The sequence below is a fragment of the Caloenas nicobarica genome, chromosome 5 (assembly GCF_036013445.1).
Source record: "Caloenas nicobarica isolate bCalNic1 chromosome 5, bCalNic1.hap1, whole genome shotgun sequence".
NCBI classification, from domain to species: Eukaryota; Metazoa; Chordata; class Aves; order Columbiformes; family Columbidae; genus Caloenas; species Caloenas nicobarica.
In genome coordinates, this window is record NC_088249.1 from 51,888,093 (window position 1) to 51,907,109 (window position 19,017).

The following is a 19,017-nucleotide window of genomic DNA, read 5'->3' on the forward strand; positions in this document are numbered from 1 at the left end:
GGTGGATTTGTTTTTTTGGTTTTTGTTGTTTTCTTTTTTTTTAAAAAAAAGGACGCGTGTCGATGTATTTCTGTGTGTGCGTGCATCTGTGTACATGAGTAACAGCCAACTAGCTCATATGGTCATGACCAAGCTATATTTCAGAAGAGAAAAGAAACACATTTATCACACTTTTCCTAAAACGAAAAGCTAAAATTTCAAGTTCAGTATTTGCTATCTTGTCCTTCCCTCCCCACCCTCCCTTGCTATTTCTGGGTTTTTTCCCTTCCAACTTACTTTAGCACCATAACACATTTTAAACGTTACAATCCTTCTTCAAATACTACACAAAATGTCCCATAAAAATAGTGCTTTTTTTGCCAAAAAGTTATATAATATATTATATATATAAATCAACTAAATCCGTGGCAAATGTGCAATGCAGACGCCTCCTCCATTTAAAGTGAGCATCAGCTCACTTTTTTCTTTTTTTTTCTTCTTTCCCATTTCCTTTTTCTTCTCTCTTTCTCTCTCCTCTTCCTCTCTTTCTCACGTCATCGATGATTTCAAAAAGGTGCAAGTCGATTTGGAATCTTGTAATGAAGCACACACACAAAAATGCAGATGGGGGCTCCTCAGAACTTCTTCTCAGGTACATTTTTCTTTTAAAGGTGCAAAAGAAAGTTATAAAAATAAGAAAACCAAAAGAAAAAAAAAAAAAGAAGAAAAAAGTGGGGTGGGAATGAGGTGAAAAAAATTATATCCCTCGATATTTCTCCCCATTTTATTTTTATTTTTCACTTTATTGTCAAGAAAGACATGGAATGGACTCTTCTTCTCAAGAAAAAGAAGATTAAAAAAAAATTTTAACTTCATATCCTTTTTCCCTCTTGCTCTTTCTTTTGTCTTCTGGCGTTGGCACCAGGGATGTCACGCAGTGCCTGGCAGCAAAAAGTTCAAGTGCCAAACTGTCCTTTTGCAAGTACAGGCTTGGAAATACTGGGGGCGCAGGGGAACGAAACAGGCCTGGGAAACGAAACAACCCTCCCCCCCCACCCCAAAAGGACGATGTGGTGGGAGCAGCGCTGCTCGCCGCTGCGATCCCCTCCTTGCTGTGTCAGTTGTTTGTTTGGGGCCGGAGCAGCGTGAGGGTGCCCCGCCGTCCCGCTCCTGGGCTCAGCAGCCCCGGGGACGGAGGGGCTCGGGGGCCGGGTCTTGCTAGTCCTCCCGCCCTCCCCTGGGAGATCAAAAATCAAGACGGCCAGTCAGGGTTCATTTCTGGGGGCCAGCCGTTTCGGGGGAGGCTCGTGCCGCCGGGGGCCTCTGGCTGGGCAGGGAGATGAGGGGACGATGCAGCGCCCTGGCCTCCTCGGCCGCTTGCAGCCCCTCCGCCTGCCACCGGTACTGGCGGGCCCGCAAGATGCCGGGCACCTCCCGCTGCAGCCGCTGGGAGCTCTTCTTCTGCCACACGTCGTACTTGGAATACTTGGCGTGCGAGGGCTTCTGGAAGCTCTCCTGCAAGGGAATGGGATAGCAACATCAGCCTCGCCGCAAGCCTGCCCACCCTCTGGATGGGGGTGCATCTCTTTGAGCTTCATCCGCCCCATGGAAACACTTTCTCATCCTTGGAAACACTCAAGGTCAGGTTGGGCAGGGCTCTGAGCAACCTGATCTAGTTTGGAGATGTCTGTGCTCACTGCAGGGGCATTGGACTAGGTGACCTTTAAAGGTCCCTTCCAACCCAAACTGTTCTATGATTCTATGATCAGCCCACCTCTAGTCCCTCATCTTATTCAAAGCTGACTTTCTGCAGGGTATTTGGCATGAGTTGCCAACAGTGGCCATCTCTTGAAGGCTCTGCAGAAGCAGCAGACCTTGCAGCTGGGGTTCGTCCTCTCCCACCCATGGCCTTCCCGCATTTTCTCTTGCTATTTATTTTGGAGAAGAGCCGCCGACCCGGCTCAGGCCCCCCTACCTTGCTGAGTGCCGGCAGGCCCGCCAGTGAGGTGGCAGAGAGGTCACGCTCGGACTTGACGGACTTGGCACAGTAGGTTTCCAGCAGAGCCAGGTCGCAGCTCCGAAAGCAGCACTCCTCCACGATCCCCCGGTTGATCCGCCGGTTATTTCGTCCCACCGGTCTACCTGCAATGGCAGAGACCCTGGCATTAGCCGCGATGTGGACCGGACCCTCTTCCCCGCTCCACGGCACCCACCCCCTTGCAGGCATCCCTCCACCAGCCACCAGAGTCTGGTGGGTCTCACATGCTTCAAAAATAGCAGCCCTTCTCACAAACCAGCCGACACGCGCCCGCAAACCATCCGAGTTTCACATCAAGGCTTTCCCAGACAAACGCTGTTGATGCCAACAGGGCTCCCTGTGTGCGTGCAGTGCTAATTAAAGGCACTTTATATGACAGTGATTTATTCCCCTTCTATACCTCCAGTGCAGGCAGCCTTTTTGGGCACAGCTAAAGGGAGGAAGCTCGAGCCCAGCCCGGCCGCCAGTGCTGCGCTGATTACTGCGACCGTCTCCGATGTTGATCCTGGCAAGCGAGTTTTATTAGAAAGAAGCAGTGCAGCGTTGCAGCTGCCAACCTCCCTGCGTCGGGTCGACGCTCAGGCAGGTGAAGCGAACCAAGGCAGCTAAATTTTACCAGATGGGACAGCTCTGAGACAGCTGCAGAAAGAATACAGGCTCCTGCACCTGCCAAGAATAGCTATTAAACTTAATCTTTTAATAAGGGTTCCTCTCCTGTTTCTGCCTGCAGAAGGATGCGAAAGCCTGTATTTGGTGCAGCAACAACCAAGTACATTTCATGTCACCGCTTAATGACAGCCAAAGCACTCCAGAGGAAAAGCTTACATCACTTCTACTGGTTTTTCTCCCTCTCTTGAAATAAAAGACATGGACAAAGTCAAATTTCTGATGCAAAACAAATTTCCTTGGGAATTGTGACTTCCCAAACATCAACTGGCCCGAAATAAAAGGATTTTCTCCTCACTTTCACATGCAGTGTGTTATGTGCTTGTGCTGTTGTGGGGTCTGTGGCAGGGTCTCTGCACACTGCCAGAGCAACTCTTCCCAGCAAAAGGTGCGCCAAGGGAGGAAAGCAGAGGCCAGCACTAGCAGGGCTTGCAAACAGCTACCGCATCCTGGCCAGGAGAATTTGGGCATGGGAAAAACTGAGAGCAAGCTGGGGAGACGTGATGCCTAACGCTGTTCACTGTGCCGACCTTGGCCAAGCCCCTGCTCCCCAGCCATGCTGGCTCTGTCCACAACCTGCAGTCCGCTCGCACGCTCCCGATGAAACAGGCACGCACGTATTTGGCCTTGGTTAAGATTTAAGGGCCCTGGCCTGGAAGGCACTGACCAATTTCCTCAGGGGGTACCTCATCCAGGTGCCCACTCAAAGTGCCTCGGGACAAAGTGCAGAAGTTTTCTGTTCATGCAATGCAACCCTACATGTGAAAAGCAGGCCCATATGTGCAATGCAAACATGCATGTACAATACAGCACTGTGCATTCAATGCAGCTCTGTGTGTGCAGTGAAGACATGCATGTGCAACACAGACTTGCATGCTCAACACAGCCCTGCATGCACAATGCAGCTCCATGTGTGCAATGATGGCATGAAAAAGCCCATGAATGTACCTCACTGCAGGCTCTGTAATAGCAAAGCCCCTGGCAGCACAGCACCTGCTCTCTGTTGAAACCAGATGTGTCCCCATCGGAGGGAAGCCCTCTGCTCAACACTGGCGCATTGCTGCTGCACTCAGGGGTCATGAGAGCAAATATGGCAGGGTGATGGGGCAACTGACTCATACCGTGCAGCCCACCTTCAGGAATAATTTAAAATGCTCTGCTTTCCACATTCATCCTCCCTGCACCACCACCCTCCCTTTCTTTTTCTTTTTCTCTGGAAAAACTTCAGGCACAGCCTTTAGCCAGCCTCACAAGGAGAAAGGATGATTTCCTCTTGGTAAAGGCTCAGTGAAGGGAGCCCTGTTAGGAATTCAATTTTCTCTCTATAAATGCTTGTGGGCAACGAGCAGGCTGGATTGGGTCCTCCCTTTAAAGGTAGGGCAGGCGTGTTGGGTGCCCGCAGATGTATGAGTGATGCTGGTGCAGGCAATCTGGGTGGCAATGAACAAGGGAGATAAGGGAGAGGATCCAGCCTGGGGGCAGGTGCACGTGATGTCCAGCAAGGTCCACGGGAGACCTGCGGTGCCACTGACCTCCCCTCGCTTAGCATATTTCCACCCCAGTACCCAAACCTGTGGGCACACCAGGTTGCTGAAGCATTAGGCTACTTCAGAAAGGAATCCTGAGCATGCGTAGAAGGAGAATTTGGAAGGAAAAGAGAAAAAAATTCAAGTCACCCCATTTCGCTATCACATACCTAGAGGGCTGCATTCACACTCTCGCTGAACAGAAGCTTGCACAAGTGACAACACACACAGTTCAGGGAGAATTTGAGGTTTTGAGAAGTTACATCTCCTCTCGAAAACAGAAGTTGCCCACTTGCAGCTACGTGTTTGTTTAGAAAGAAGGGAGGGGAAAAAAACCAACAAGCAAAGCAGGACCATTTTCACTGCCCTGCCATCAAGGGCACTTTCTGGCATGGGAGCACACAGGAAGATCACAGCAGCACATGTTTGCAAATGCCCAGGTGCAGCATCATCAGGGCGATCTCCCGGCAGGGATCACCACGGTGGACAGCCCCTTCCTCCCCTGGCCCAGCTGACAGGCACATGCACAGCGCCCAGCCCCAACACACTGCCCCTTCTCTCTTGCATAAAGCTGCTGCGTGCCGTTCCCCTTGCTGGTGCCGCTGCCAGCTCCACTGTGACGGTCCGATAGGACACATTTCCCATTACATAATCATCCATACAGATCTTGCCAATGCCAATACAGTCCTCTGTGGGAGAGTGACTTTAGGAAAAAAAACAGGCAAACATAACAAACAGGGATTTAGTTCCAGAAAGTACCTGGAGACAACAATCCAGGGAAGAGATGCTAGGACATCGCTAGTTAACAGCAATATCGCTGCTGACCTGGATTGGGAAAAGTGTTTGTTCCGTAACGCAATTTACACATGGACTAAAGGTTGAATTTCCTGGCTTTTGTCTATGGGGAGCATTTCGCTTTACTGCCACTGCCAAACCAAGGGAGGGTTTTGCCACTCCGTCCCTTGCCCGCAGGGGTGCACTGCGTGGGCAGTGGGCTGCAGCACCACTGCGGCACACGGGCCACTTCCCATTGCAGCCATAACTGTCTCCTCCCGAGAAAATACGCTTCCTCTCAGCCTTCAATGAATGGCTATGGTCTCATTTTCCCCAAACTGTGCTCCACCAAAACCTCCCACAGCTCTGCCAAGCGGCCGAGCCCAGGGGTGCAAAACGAGCATTGAAAAGCCCGGCAACTGAAAGCCCAGAGACGCGAGCCCTCCGGCTGCCTGGGGTTATTCCCATCCAGCAACAGGCTATCCCAACCAGGAGAGCTGGGCATTCCAGTGACAGTGCAAAGCCAAACCCACTCCCAGGAGAGCCCGGAGGCCGCGTACCTGCAGCTCAGCTTTGCCTCTGCGCCAGAGGCGGTGGCACCGCTGTGGCCACGGGGGAACAGGAGGGTCCCTTCCCCAGCACTGCCACCCTGCTGCTCCGGCCTCCCCACCCTCGCTGGGGCTGGATGGATGCTACGGGAAGGGGTGTGCGGTGCCGGTGCCACCCCGGCCAGGTCCCCTCTTCTCCAGTCAATCAGGCAGCAAGCCGAGTGGAAGGGGACTTTGGGTGTAAACAGTCCCCGCGCCCCTGTCACAGGAATGTCGGGAGCAACAAGGGGGCCTTTGTGCAGCACCGGGCCCCGTCCCAGTGCCCCCGGCCTGGCCCTCCCCCACCTCGGCACCACGCTTTCCCCCCTGCTTTTTCCTAGTATTATTCGGAGGAGTGGCGGGCGCACAAGAATGTGCCCCGTCAGCACAAGCGGCTGCAAAGAGCTAAATTCTTATCAGCTGTTGGAAAGGAGGAAACAGGAGCTGTTGTTTACAGAGAAGTCGGACGCCTCTCCCCCCACAGCCCCTTCTCCCCTCCCTGCCGGCAGTGCATGACAGCAACTTTGCGACCAAGGCTTCCTCTCGACCCACCCCGCTTTTTTCTCTTGGGGCTGCACTCAGCATCCCTCCATGGGCCATTCTGCCATCCCTGGGGTGGGTGCTGGGGAGCGAGGAGATGGGCTCCCGACCCCACTGCAGAGCCACGGCAGGATGCCAGCACCTGTGCACCAGCCCCAAAAGCCTTAAAAGTAACAGAGGCGAGGAATCAGAGCAGAGCTGGAGAGCAAAGCACATGCAGCTCCAGGTACAGCTTGCCCAGGCACCCTCAGGATGTGGCGCATGGCTGGCGTGGTGCACATCAGTGCCCACCCTGCATCCCACAGCCGGGTAACCCCAGCGCTGCTGGCTCCTGCCCCTGTTGGTGCGGCTCTTTGACAGCCCCAGCTCTCAACAGTTTCAACATCATCAGCCCCAAGCACCTGCCAGTCACGATGCTGCCAAATGTACCCAGGGGCTGGGACTTGCTCCCCATGCCAGCTGACAGATGGGCATCCCAGCTATCAGGAGGTGCACACTCCTCAGTCTAGGTTGCGTGTTTCCCCGTTGGCAGATGTCGGGGGCATGAAACAGCGTCGGTATGCTGCACCTGCTTGCATGGATGCAAATAGAGCTGTATTTCAGAGGTAGCTTTGCTAACTAAGTGCTCCCTTGTAAGAATGCAGAGCATTGGTTCACTATTCAAATCACCACCACAGCAGAAAACGGATAATGGATCTTCATACTGTTTTCATTTTTTCCAAGATTACCAGCTGGATGGTTGCAACAAGCTGCATCCAGCAAGCAGGGCCCACTTCTACCTGCAGGACAAGGCTGCCCAAGTCATTTACCTCTGGTACAAATGGCTGCAATAGTGCAAGCCGCTCTCCAAGTCGCACGCCCCATGCTGAGAAGTGCTCATGACAAACACAGGCACAGTTTTAAGACATAAACCCGCGATCATGCAACATAACCATGCCCTATCAAGCCTGTACGGTGACACTAGTGTAGTGATAAGGGTTTAGGAGTGAAGATTAATATGATCAGGAGAATTAATCACTTTATGAGGCAACTGATGGAGGCAGAGGGAAAAAACGAAGTGAGTTGGGGATGTCCATGTCCTTTGTCAAGTAGAGCCATCATCCAAACATCTTCAGCACAGGCTGACCAGATGTTGAGGATGCGACTGCTTCATCCCCTGGCACCTGGGCTCTCCAGAAATATTCAGAGAGAAGAACAGGGGATGGCAAAGGACAAAAAAAAAAAAGAAATAATCCCCTTGCAAGCACCAGCCTGGCCACTTGGCATCAAGCGACTTGTCTGCCTTCAAAAGTGTTGTTATTTTGGCCTAGGCAGCTGGGTTATTTGAGGTGAAAGGAGGTCAGTTTGTCTGTAAAACAAAAGCCCCATTCCCTTTCATCCCAGAGAGGGGGAGGAGAGAAGAGAAACCAGGGGAAGGAGATGGATGGTCCTCTATATATAGAGGGAGAGGAAGAGGTGTGAGAGTGGGAGAGGAGCTCGGCTCCTTGCTGTGCTGGTGAGGCCAGCCCCCAACACGCTGCTTTGGCCAAGCTCCATCACAGGGCTCACTGGCAAAGGAAAGGGGGAGATGAGAAGAGGAAGGGCAGCTGACATGCAAACCCTCACCGCTTGGCTCAGCAAGAGGAAGGAAGTGCGCCCAGGGCATCCCCAAAAGCATCGCCTGCCCACAGCGCTCAGGGGGCTATGAAAACATCCTGCTGCTCAGCTGGGACAGGGTAGGGCGATCACCCCAGCTAGCTGCAAAGTCACCTGTGGCCCAGCTGCCTGCCCAAAATTACACAGCCCAAACCCTGGCTGCTGCTGGATGTGGGATCCCTGTGCCTCTCCCTGCCCAACTTCAGCAGGCAGCATCAACCAAGTCTGGCTGAGGATCCAGGTTGGGAAGGGACATCCAGGTTGGGAAGGGACATCCAGGATTGTCTCCTAACTTTGCAGCACCCCATTCCCTAACCAGGCAGACAGGGAGGCTGGCTCTCAACTCCACTACTCCAAAACACACTCTGCGACTTTTTAGTTCCTTTTCCCGAGGCAGAGGCAAGACTGCCAAAAGCATGGCACCATGTGCAGCTGGTGTCTTAATCCTCTTCCTCCCTGTTTGGCTTTGCAACTTTTTTAGTCATTCTGTGGTTCAGTCCTCAGTGGGTAGCAAGACACAGGGTCTTCCCTCTCCCAAGCAAAGCAGGGGATTGAAACACCAGAACAAGGTGTCACACTCTAAGCACCTTCACCCACAGATTACCAAGCATCCTTCACTACCGGTTTGCTACTCCTCCTGCCCATTTACCAGCTAAGCCATTGTACTGCTTATGCCAACAGTCCAAACCTCCAAAGCATCCTGGTGGAAAGACCACTCAAGCCAACTGTCCTGAAGCCACCGGCACTCTGTGGACAACAGCAACACTGCATTTTTTGGCACTAGCTGCGCTGCAAAAGGGTAAGACATCACTCTTCAGAGACAGGTTAACTGGCAGGTAGCCAGGGGGTCACAAAGCATATTTTGGGAGCAGCCTAGAAGCTGCTGTTATACCCAAGCAAAGGCTGCCCAGAAAGGGGGAACGTGCAGCTCCCTGCCTACTTTCCAGATGCAGCACTCAGGCAGCAAGATTTGAAAATAAGCCAGGGCCCAAGCTCAGCATAGAGCCATCTGCACACATACTCATCATTTTAATGACTTGCCCACATCACTGATGCACCAACCACCTATGGCTCCCCAGTGATATTCAACTGTTCTGAGCATTGAAGCAGGACCCAGTTTCCCCATGGGACTAGACAGTCCCCAAAACCAGCACGAGGTTGGGTGCATGTCACCCTGAGGACATCGCTCTTCTTGATTCTCTCTTGGCCCGCCACCAAGAACAAGGCAATCACAAAAAGCAATGAGCTGGGAAACCCCTCCTTCCCCTCCCAGCCCGGTTCCACCGAAGGCAAGGGCAGGGCATGGGCAGCACCCTGCCTGCTGCTGGCAGCCACCTGGCACTTACTGAAGTAGAAGCCCCTGTCCCCACAGACGAACTGCAGCGTGTCGACCAGCTCCCCGCCGCAGAGGGTCTCCGCTGTGCCGTACGCCGCAGCCGAATCCAGCGCGTAGGCCAGGAAAGCCAGCAGCAGCAGCAGCATCCGCCTCGCCGCGCACATCCTCTGCACCTGGGGACAGAGGCACAGCGTTAACACAGCACGAGGGACCCCTCTCTGTCACCTCCCCTGTGAAATGCACCCCCACCCACAGCAGGCCCGGGGTTTGATGCCCGGACATGCCAGGATGCTGCAGGGAAGGACCGGCAGTGCTGAGACGGCCGCTGTTGTGAGGCGGGCTGCCCGCACTCGTCCTGCTGGTCAGACACTCTGGCCAGACAAGGTTTGCATTGAAGCAGATTTTCCATTGGAAAATCCCACTTCAGCCTACGTCTGAAGGCTTTTATTCCTCCAGCTCTTTCAACAGCGTGATTTCCGCTCCCCTCCACTTTTAAATGGGAAATCATTAAAATTATTATCCGGAGGTGGGTTTTTTTCAGTTCTGATTACAGGTTTTCATGACCCCCCTGAATGCATGTTCTCCCAAAGCAGAGACAAATGAAGTTCAACCTCTCCTAGAGTTGCTTTTGAGGAAAGCTGGGTTTTGCCAGGGAGCAGCAGCCTTTGCCCCGGGTGTGAGAGAGACCCACACAGCCAAGGCTCGGGCAATTGAGGGGCTGATTGCACAAGCCATGTTTGCTGACAAGAGCTGGGACCGAGAACACATCCTTCAGGAGCAGAGCAGAACCACAGAAAACGCGCCTGAGGCATCATCAACAAGGGCCAAGGGGCTATCAGGCAGCACAGAGGATGAAAAAAGAAACTCCCTGGATATTTGCTAACTAACCCAAAGATTTCCCCTGACTCAGCTCTGGCAAACAGCTTTACCTCTATGTCAGCTTCTGTAGGTGTAAAGCGAGGGTGTTATTGCCTCACTGGATGAGGCAAAACCCGTGGATAGTTCAAGGTGTTATAGTCCCTCAGTGATGAGCATCACGGTATATACACAACCAAATAATGATGGTGGCCAGACAGATCAGCTCAAAATAAAGAGGGCAAATGAAGTGTGGAAAATAGCAGCCGGCATGGGGCAATGCTAAATCTCAAGTGGAGCAACCCCTCTCCCTGCTAATGCTCAGCCAAGACACTGGGTTTCACATCTAGCCTCGAGAACAGTATCAGTTAATGAATATTACCTCACCCCCCCGGGATGCTTGGAGATGGAGCCGAAGCCCAGGATAGATTAAATGACTTGCCCAAGGTCACGGGGGAAGTCTGCAGCGCAGCCAGGAAATTAGCCCAGCTCCCCCGGGGCCTCACTACAGTCCTGCCAGCAATAAAGCCACCCTTGCTACCAATTTTTTATGAGCCTGCAGCTCAAATCATTGCTGCTAGAAACACACCGTGTTTACAAGTCACAAGCTCTTCTGAGCAGCAGGAGGACAGGGATCAGCAGCAAGAAAAGCCAAAATGAAGGCTGCAAGGTCAAGGTAGGCTGAGGGGGGCATCCCCCACAACAGGAGCTTCGATGCCCATCGTATTGCTCAGCCTGTGCTGGCAGAGATCAGTCAGGTGGGCAAAACCCCTCCACGGCTCTGGACAAGAGGGGTAGAAGCCCTGGGAATAAACTGGGCTCTAACCATCAAGTGATGGGACCAGGGCCAGCTTTTCCAGTAGCACCAGACCCTTCAGCACACCTGGGGGGCTTTGGTGTATGAGCAGAGTGGTGGCACTGGGATGTGACTGCACAACACTGCCAAGCTGCAATGTTTTGCTGCTGTCTTTTCACCTTGATTTTTTTCTCCAGTGGCTGACAGGTGTTCACTGGGCTTCCCCAGCATGACCGCAGCATCACCTGCACTGCTTGAGTCATGCCCCTGGTGCAGCAGCGTTGGCAGCCAGATCTCCAACCAACAAGACAGCAACGATCCCGCTTCCTTTTTTTTTTTTCCCCCTTTTTCCTCTTTATGTGCAGCTCCTGATTGCTGGTGTCCCCAGGCTGCAGGTAACGCCAACAGCTCATTGCCAGGGCAGCAGATGTGCACCAGCCAGTGCTGCCACTGAAGCTACTGACATGGGACTCCGGGACACCCACATAATCCCCCATCCCCAATTAGGCTCACACAGGCATCAAGCGCAGCAGCTAATGAGCAGGCCGTGTGCCGTCCTCCCCTAAGCCAGAGCCAGTCCCCAAGAAGGAGCTTCCTCAGGGGCAAGGGTGACAAATGCAGTTTTTCCTCCACATCCAGTCTAGAGAAAGGGGTGAGATGCTCTGAAGCAAAAGAAGAGTGAGGTTTTGTTGGCAGGGCGATATCTGATGCTGGGGAGACCTGACACCTTCTGTGGAAAAAAAATTGTGCTTCTTGGAAAATACCCACTCCTGCGCTATCTGCACCGCAGGCACAGGGCGGCCCCTGGCAGCCCTCCCTGCCTCCACTTTGAGCTCTTTTAGGGTGCCTACGCACCCCCTAACTCCAGCCAGGAAGCCTCCCTGAAGCCCTGAGGGCAGGGATGTCCCCCGTGCTGTCATCCAGGGCTAACATGGAGGTGTGTGATGCGATGAAGTCCCCCTTTGCTCACGCATCAACCACCAGCCCTTTCCGCCACTGTCACCTTGGAGTCTCTCCGCTCCCTCCAGCAGCCTGTAATGAGAAACTGGGCAGCAAAGCAAAAAGCATCTTTATTCACTACCCAGTGCTGCAGTCTCTCTCCAGCTTGATGGAGCTGCAAAACAACCCAACCCGATAAGCCCTTTCCTCTGACTTTGGCCAAACTGACTGTAGAAGAAAAGCCCTCGGGCTTCACCCAAAGGCTAGACAGGCTTGTGGGGTACTGTCAGAAGCTCAGCGCATCCCAGTGACCTTTCAATAGATCCTTCCCCCCGTCCTAATCCTCCTTAGCAGGGACAAGCAGCACTCATGCAGGACAGCTCATACTGGCCTTGCTGCGGCTGCCAGAGCAGGTGTTGCTCCCTAAAATAAAGTGGCACATCATGGTTGGGTACTGGCAGCCCACAACCCAGTGCAAGCACCATGCTGGCTGCCCAGGTTGCATGCATCTTCAGTTGTCACAGCCAAATCCTGCTTAGCATCATGAGTCAAAGCCCTGTGAACCCCTCCAAGCCTTCATTCTCTGCTGGAAATATGGGATAGCACTGCTTTTGGTTTCTATTCCAAACATTAGGACAGGGACAGAACCCTCAGCTGTGGGACGGGAGGAAATTCACTGACAGCTGGAAAACCCTTCAATTTTTATTAGAAAGCCTCTGTCTTTTCAGGAGTAACAGGAATAAGGGAATGGGAGGTAAGCAGGGTGCTTTCCCAAAGGACGAGGTCCTGTGTCCACTAGGGGAGAGGCTACACTCAACCAAGGTTCATTCCTGCTGAAACAGGTTGAATCAGCCATGCCAGCTGCTGTTCCCTATCAACTGCCTGCAGAGAGCTCAAACGCTTCAGGATGTGGTTTAACCAGGGGCAGTGGGAACAGCAGTGCAAGGCACGCCTTGTGCCCAACAGCCTGAGTGCCGAATTCCTCCTAACAAGGGCTCAGACCCCACACGGCATGCAAGGTGATGCAAGAGGAATTTTTTGGTTGCACAGGTGTCCTGTACCATCCTGGGAATCACACCTGAGAGCAGCCTTCTCAGCGCAGGAGAGGCTCGACAAGCCATCAGACCATGATGTTGGCCTCTCCTTGCCTGGAGAGAGTCTGCTTTGCTCTCCATCCTTTGTGTCTCTCTCCTGCATTCCATCGCTTCCCCAGGTACCTGCGCAAAGCCAGGCTGCTTCTGGAGCCAGGTCAGCCATGAGCTGCCATGTGTAGGATGCTCCTGGCTGCTTCAGGACTGCTGCATATTCCGCTCTCATGACACAGGCTGCTGCAGTCATGGCCAAGGACCCCCCAAAACCCCTCAGCAGCCCCCAGTGAGTGGGGGCATACCAACAGAGAGTATTGTCTTGGAGCAGCTGTGGTGTGCCAGGAACGAGCTTGAGGGCAGGTCTGCAGCAGAGCCACCCTCCTGCCTGAGGCTGTTAAAGGATTTTTTCAGGATTTGCTGCAGATTCAGTTGGATTGGTGATTTCTGTCCAGCTGCTGGGGAGTCAGGGGCCAAGAGTCCATTATGAGCTACAAGGTCCTACTGCCAAATCTCAGAGGACAGCTCAGGCACCCCCTGCCTTCAGGCTTGTGCTGAGCCAACCAAACCATGGTGCTTCTCTTGGGCAACAAACAACTCCCCCAAAACAGAGACTAAACCTCCTGTCTGACCTAATTCCTTCTTCAGTCTGGCCCTCATTACAATTTAATATGAACAGAAAAATGTAGGAGGGAATTGACAGATGGCCCAGTCTGCAAAATTTGGACTTGGACAGCAAAAAGAAAAAAAAAATCTCACTTTATTTGTGGAGCAATGCAGCGTTTAAAAGGGAGCATGGTGAAAAGTCATCGGCTCAAACCCAGCGGTGTAAGCAGGAGGGGAAAACCCCAGCTTGCGCATCCCAGCCTCCATTACCCTCCACCCCTCCAAAAACAAGTGGGCAGACTGATGTTACACTACTCCAACGACTGCCTGCAAAAGCTGCTGAGCATCTCTCTCTGTTCCTGCTCTCAGAGGGCAGCCCAGGAAAGCAGGGAGCTGTCCCGGTTTGGAGCGCGGCTCTCCCGAAGGGGCAGGACACAGGCGTTCTCCAACCTCGCATGTGCCAAGCAAGTGCCACCCTAGCCCACGGGCACCCTCGCGCAGGGCACCAGGCCACAATTCCCCGAGGTGCCAAGTAGTAAAGGGCTAGCAGAGGCCGGCCAGGAGAGGCAGGTGCCTTGGCAACCAAAAACCACCCTGGGCTGCATCTTGGGCAGAGGCCCGGGGATGAGGTGCCCAGCAGTACCTGATGGGAGAGAAGCCGCCACATGCTGTGCTGCAGAAGTGCCTCCCTTTAGTCTAAAAGAGAAAGGATGAGATTTCCAGCCCACAGCCTGGAAAAAGCCAGCTTCAAAACACAAAACTTTTGACCACTGAGCTGTCAGGCAAATAAAACCAGCGCAGGACCACGGGTTTTGCTGTTTAGCTCAGGCTTGAGAAAAATAAAAAACCTCATGATTCTTGGCACCTGGCTCGCATGACATTTATATGGCTGAGGTTGGCAATCCTGCTGCTATTTTTAGCTCTCACTTTTTTGTCTTCACTGCTCGTCCCCATTAGCAGCCCACTCCGTCCCAAGCCGAGGGTCACCTTTCTGCCTCCCATCCTGCAAGCGAGGAAAGATGCCTACCTCCTCTGCCTGTGGGATAGGGCTGGGGCAGGCAGGGGGCTGCTGCCTGCACCCCACATCTATCAGTGCTGCAGCAAGGACTACTGTAGCTGCAAAAAAATCAAGCTGAAAAAGGTGAATGGGGTATTCAGTACCATTTACTCACCCCACTGGGGAATAAGAGCATATTGCACAAATTTTGGTATGCAGCCCAGAAACATTTGATTTATTGCATAAAAAAAAGGAAATGCAATCTTGCTTAACTCTTCTAAAGACAGCTGGCAGGACCCAGGGAAGGGATTTAAGTCCATTTTAGTAGCCTCACTTAACTCCTTTATTGTTCCTCTCTCCTTTCTGCATTCCCATCTAAAACCTGGCATATATCAGGGAAAGTTAACAGCAAGTTAAGCTGTTAAATCAGAAATTGTGGTGACCGGAGTCTACTGGCAAGTGATATTCCCACAACATGTTGAACTTGCTTTATGTCTTGGAAGAACAGCTTTAACCCTTTCAGAGCCAGGCTGCTACCCCAAGGCAGATTTCTTGCCCCAGTGCCCCCACCTCTCCTGACCCCTCATGCAAACATCTTGAAGGAGACCAGTATCTCTTTTCCCCATTAAGACACACAGCAGTTTTTAAAAGCAAAGACAACCCAAAGAAGGATCAGAGAGGTCAGTCCCAGGACACGAGCTGGGCAAGGGTGGGCCACTTACAGTGCTCAAAAGCACTACTGGAAACACACCAACTCCTCGGTCCCTCTAAAAATAAGACCTCACCTGCTGTGTTTGCTTTATTTAAAAAAAGAAAAGTACTGAAATGCTTTTCTCTGGTGCTCCATAAGGCAAGCCAGGCTCACTCTAAAGCCCGTAGGAATCAATGGGAAGACATGCACTGACACCTCCGGGTTGCCTGGTCAAAACAGCAGCCCTCCAGTTAGGCTGCAAAAAGGATCACCTGTCAGAAAAAGCTCTGGGACACACACGCAGACACATTTTGGCTCTCAAATTTCATGTGGTGGTGGGAGGGGACCCGCGGTGTCAAATCTTTTATCCCTTAATGAATTTTCACAGGAGCCGGGATAGCCCCTTTGAAAGGCTGAGTGAACTTGTGTGGGTGTTGACAACATGGAGCAAGATTTACAGCTCTGACCCATTCACCCCCACCAAAATTGTCAAGTTGGGTCCAAAACAGCTCAGTGAAGCTCCAATCAGAAGTGTCAGTCAGTTTTATTCCTCCAGATGTCCTTAGCACAAAGTCACCCTCACAAAACCCCACAACCCAGGCTCCTCAACTCCACTCTAAATCAAAGCAAGAGGAGGAATAAAATTAAAAAAAAAAAAAAAAAAAGGCAGCACCACCACACTGAATACTGCTAAGTAAAAGGAAAAAAACCACACAACCTGACAACAAATAAACTCAAAGAAATCCAGGCCTTGGCCTCCCAAACACATCCCAGGATTTGGAAGAAAACTACAGACTTCGTATAGGAAGCCTTGATTCAAGGCTTGAAAGCAGCTGTTCTCCTGAGAAGTCTATTTAAAACCACCCACACAAACCTTGTTTTTACACTTGATTGCTCCACGCCGCCTGAGCGAGACCTGGCGTATCAAAAACCCTGCTAAAGTACCACTGGCTCGAGGCAAGGCAGCCACATCTGCTGGTACAGTTACGCTAAATCCCAGTTTCCTCATGTGCCCCAATTCCCTACTGCTCAAAAGAGTGCTAAAACCCTTCCAAGTTGTGCTTTTAAAACAATTACTGTAGGGAAAATCAACTGGGAAGGAAGAAGAAGAAAAAAAAAATCGCACAAAGTCAAAGGCTGCACGCCAACCATTAACTCTCACTCAATTTTGGCTTTGCTTTCTTGTTTTTCCTCTCTGTATTTTTATTCCTTCGAGACCGAACACGCCGCAGTGTTTTGCAGAAGAGAGTTTAATAATCCCCCTGGTATCCGAAGCCGGAGAACTGTCTGTCCCTTCCCCGTGCCGCTACCCGTGTCTCCCCGCTCCCACTACCGCCCCGGGAGCCGAGGGAGCGCCGCGGGCAGCCCGGGGCCGCGCAGCCCCGCCTGACCCCGCACAGCCCCGGCCCCGCCGCCGGGCCAGCCCGGCCCCCGCACACCCGCGCTGCCGCCAGCCAGCCCCGCACGCCCCTCCGCGGCTCCCCACGCGGGACCGCCCCTAGCGGCGCCGGCTCCCCGCCGCGGCTCGGCCGCGCAAAGGGCGCGCAAGCGGTCCTGCTGCCAGCATCCCCCCTGCAAGGTGCAGGGGCCGCAGCCGCGGGCAGCCGGCGAGCTGCCCCTGCCGCCGGGACGCGGGGCTCCCCCCGGGGACACCCCGCGCACCCCGGCGCCGCGGCCGCCCCGCCAGCCTGCGGCGAGGCCGGCTCTCGGGGTCCCTCTAGTGACACGCGTGGGGACGGCGGGCAGCGGGGCCGGCGCGGAGCGGCACGGCTCGGCATGGCACGGCTCAGCATGGCACGGCTCTGCATGGCACAGCGCGGCATGGCACGGTTCTGCCCGGCGTGGCACGGCACGGCACGGCACGGCACGGGGGAGCCCTCCTGCCTTTGCCCGCGGAGGGGCAACGCGGACAGCGCAGAGCGGCGCGGAGCGGAGCGGCGCTTACCTTGGCGCTGCCGCTGCTACTCTCAACTTCTTGCGGCGGCGGCGGGCCGGGGAGGAAGGCAGGCTGCCGGCAGCGCTCATCCGTGTGTGCCACGGCGCTTGACATGCTGCTCTCCTGCCCTGACAGCGATCGCGGCTTTGGCTCGCCTTCCCCGCGCTCTGGCTCGCTCTCCTCGCCTTGCCTTTTTGGTATGTCAAGTCCCTGCTTGATCTTGTCTGAAGGATGCTATTTTGTGACGATCAGGTATTTTGTTATTCTAGAGAGCGAGCAAGCGAGCGCTTTCCTTTTATTTTCTTTTTTCTCTTTTTTTCCTTTTTTCCTTTTTTTTTTCTGGTTTTTTTTTTCTTTTTCCTTTTTCTCTTTTTTTTTTTTCCCCTTCTCTTTCTCTCCTCCTGCTTTGGCTGCCCCTTGGGTGGCTCTCACTTTTGTGTTTACTGACCGCGTTGCCCTGGCCGGGGCAGAGGGGCCGGCTGCCTGACTGCCCGCTGCTCCCGACTGGCTGCCCCACGAGCGAGGAGACAGGCAGGGCGCTCCGGCTGCCCCCTTTTTATACCCCCCCAATGGGCATGCTCTGAGTTCCCCAGCGAGCACCAGCCCGGCCACGCAGCCAATAATGTTGCAGAGCGGTCTAACCCCCTCTCTTCCCTCCCTCCCTCCCTTTCTTCCCTCCTTCTCTCTCGTAACCCTCCGGAGTCCAGCTCGGGGAGGGAAGAGGGGACAGAAAGTTTCTGCCGAACGGTTTCTTCGCGAGCTGCTCCCGAGTGGGGGCTTTGACCCACCCCGGCCGGCCCCGGGAGGGGCGGGAGCCTGCGCTCATCCCCGGGCGCATACGCAGGTGAGGGGAGGAGATGGGATTCCGCACCCCAGCCCCTGCCCGAAATGCTGGGGGGCATCTCCTGAGCGGCTCTCTCAGCTGAATGGCGAGCCCCAAGCCCTGGGGGGGCCAGAGCGGGGGCAGCGGGAGATTGCCTTGCCCACCCTGCTTTCGAGGCTCTCTCTAGGTCCACACGGGGCACAGGTGTCTGTGTCACCCGCCCTGCCTCATGCTGGCCCCCAAACTGTGCCGAAGGGCTCCCCAGAGAAGGCGCGGCCATGCAGGGGTGCCAGCTGCATGACCCCCCAGGGCTCACACACCTGCCCCAGGGCCGTGCCCTGTGCTACGCACCCCAGCACGGGTGGGCAAACTCACGCCTCAGCAGAAGTGAGCCCCCACATCTACCCATGCATGTCTGTGCGGACAACATAGACACTCCCCCTTGATGGGGCAGCAGCACTTGGATTTTGCACCCCACAGAGCACCTTCCCTGAGTGGTTCCTCCTTGCTAGTTCGCCTCTGCTTCCCACAGGCTTTTGCAAGCAAGCATGGTTGCCTTTAAGTCCAAGGGACTTTTCCCAGGCTTCACTGCATGTACAGCAGTGCGCGGGCAGAACGCACACCCGCTGCTCCTCCGGTGCTGCATGGCAGTCATGTCGTGCTGCATTAAGCAAAACTTGCCTTCTCCCAAAGACCTGTCTGCCGAGTCTGCCTTGCCAGGGAAGCATCTGCCCCAGGGGAAGGGACCCTGCTCGCTTTCCACCAGTGGCAAAGGCAGCCCCGGCTAGCCCCCAGGAGCCCACACCCTCACCACTGCCCAGGTGGGTGCCGCCTTGCAGGCACTCACAGTCAATGTTGTGCCGTGGGCATGCACCCTCCTCAGAGCAGAGAGGAGCAGAGCTGCCTAAGATGGAGCAGCAGGTTGGTCCTTCTCAGGCAGCACTTGCCGTAAGTAGTGGTGTGAGTGGGCAAGGGTGCAGCAGCCTTCACCCCAACATGCAATAAAGAAAACTTTTTCTTCTCTTTTTTTTCAAGTTTGCACTTTTTCCTTTAAGGATGCTTGATGCAGCTCTGAACAGTTGGAATTGCCCTTGACACGCCCAAGAAAAATGTGAGCGGAACTGGTCCTTTCTCACTAGGCTTTGGACATCCTTCCCTCCCCAGCATCCTTCTGTTCTCTGGGTTGTCCTCTGGGCTGTGCTTCTCTG

At 53.9% G+C, this 19,017-nt stretch overlaps 1 protein-coding gene across 1 annotated transcript; it reads right to left on the reverse strand.

Annotated features, from left to right (window-relative positions):
* Positions 1–250: 250 nt before the first annotated feature.
* IGF2 (insulin like growth factor 2) lies at positions 251–17,378 on the reverse strand. Its single transcript, XM_065636927.1, has 4 exons — positions 16,996–17,378; positions 9,092–9,254; positions 1,955–2,121; positions 251–1,494 (listed from the first exon to the last, which is right to left on the reverse strand). Exons 1-4 carry the CDS (start codon positions 17,098–17,100, stop codon positions 1,252–1,254), a joined length of 678 nt encoding a protein of 225 aa, XP_065492999.1. The 5' UTR covers positions 17,101–17,378; the 3' UTR covers positions 251–1,251.
* Between the last annotated feature and the right edge of the window lie 1,639 nt (positions 17,379–19,017).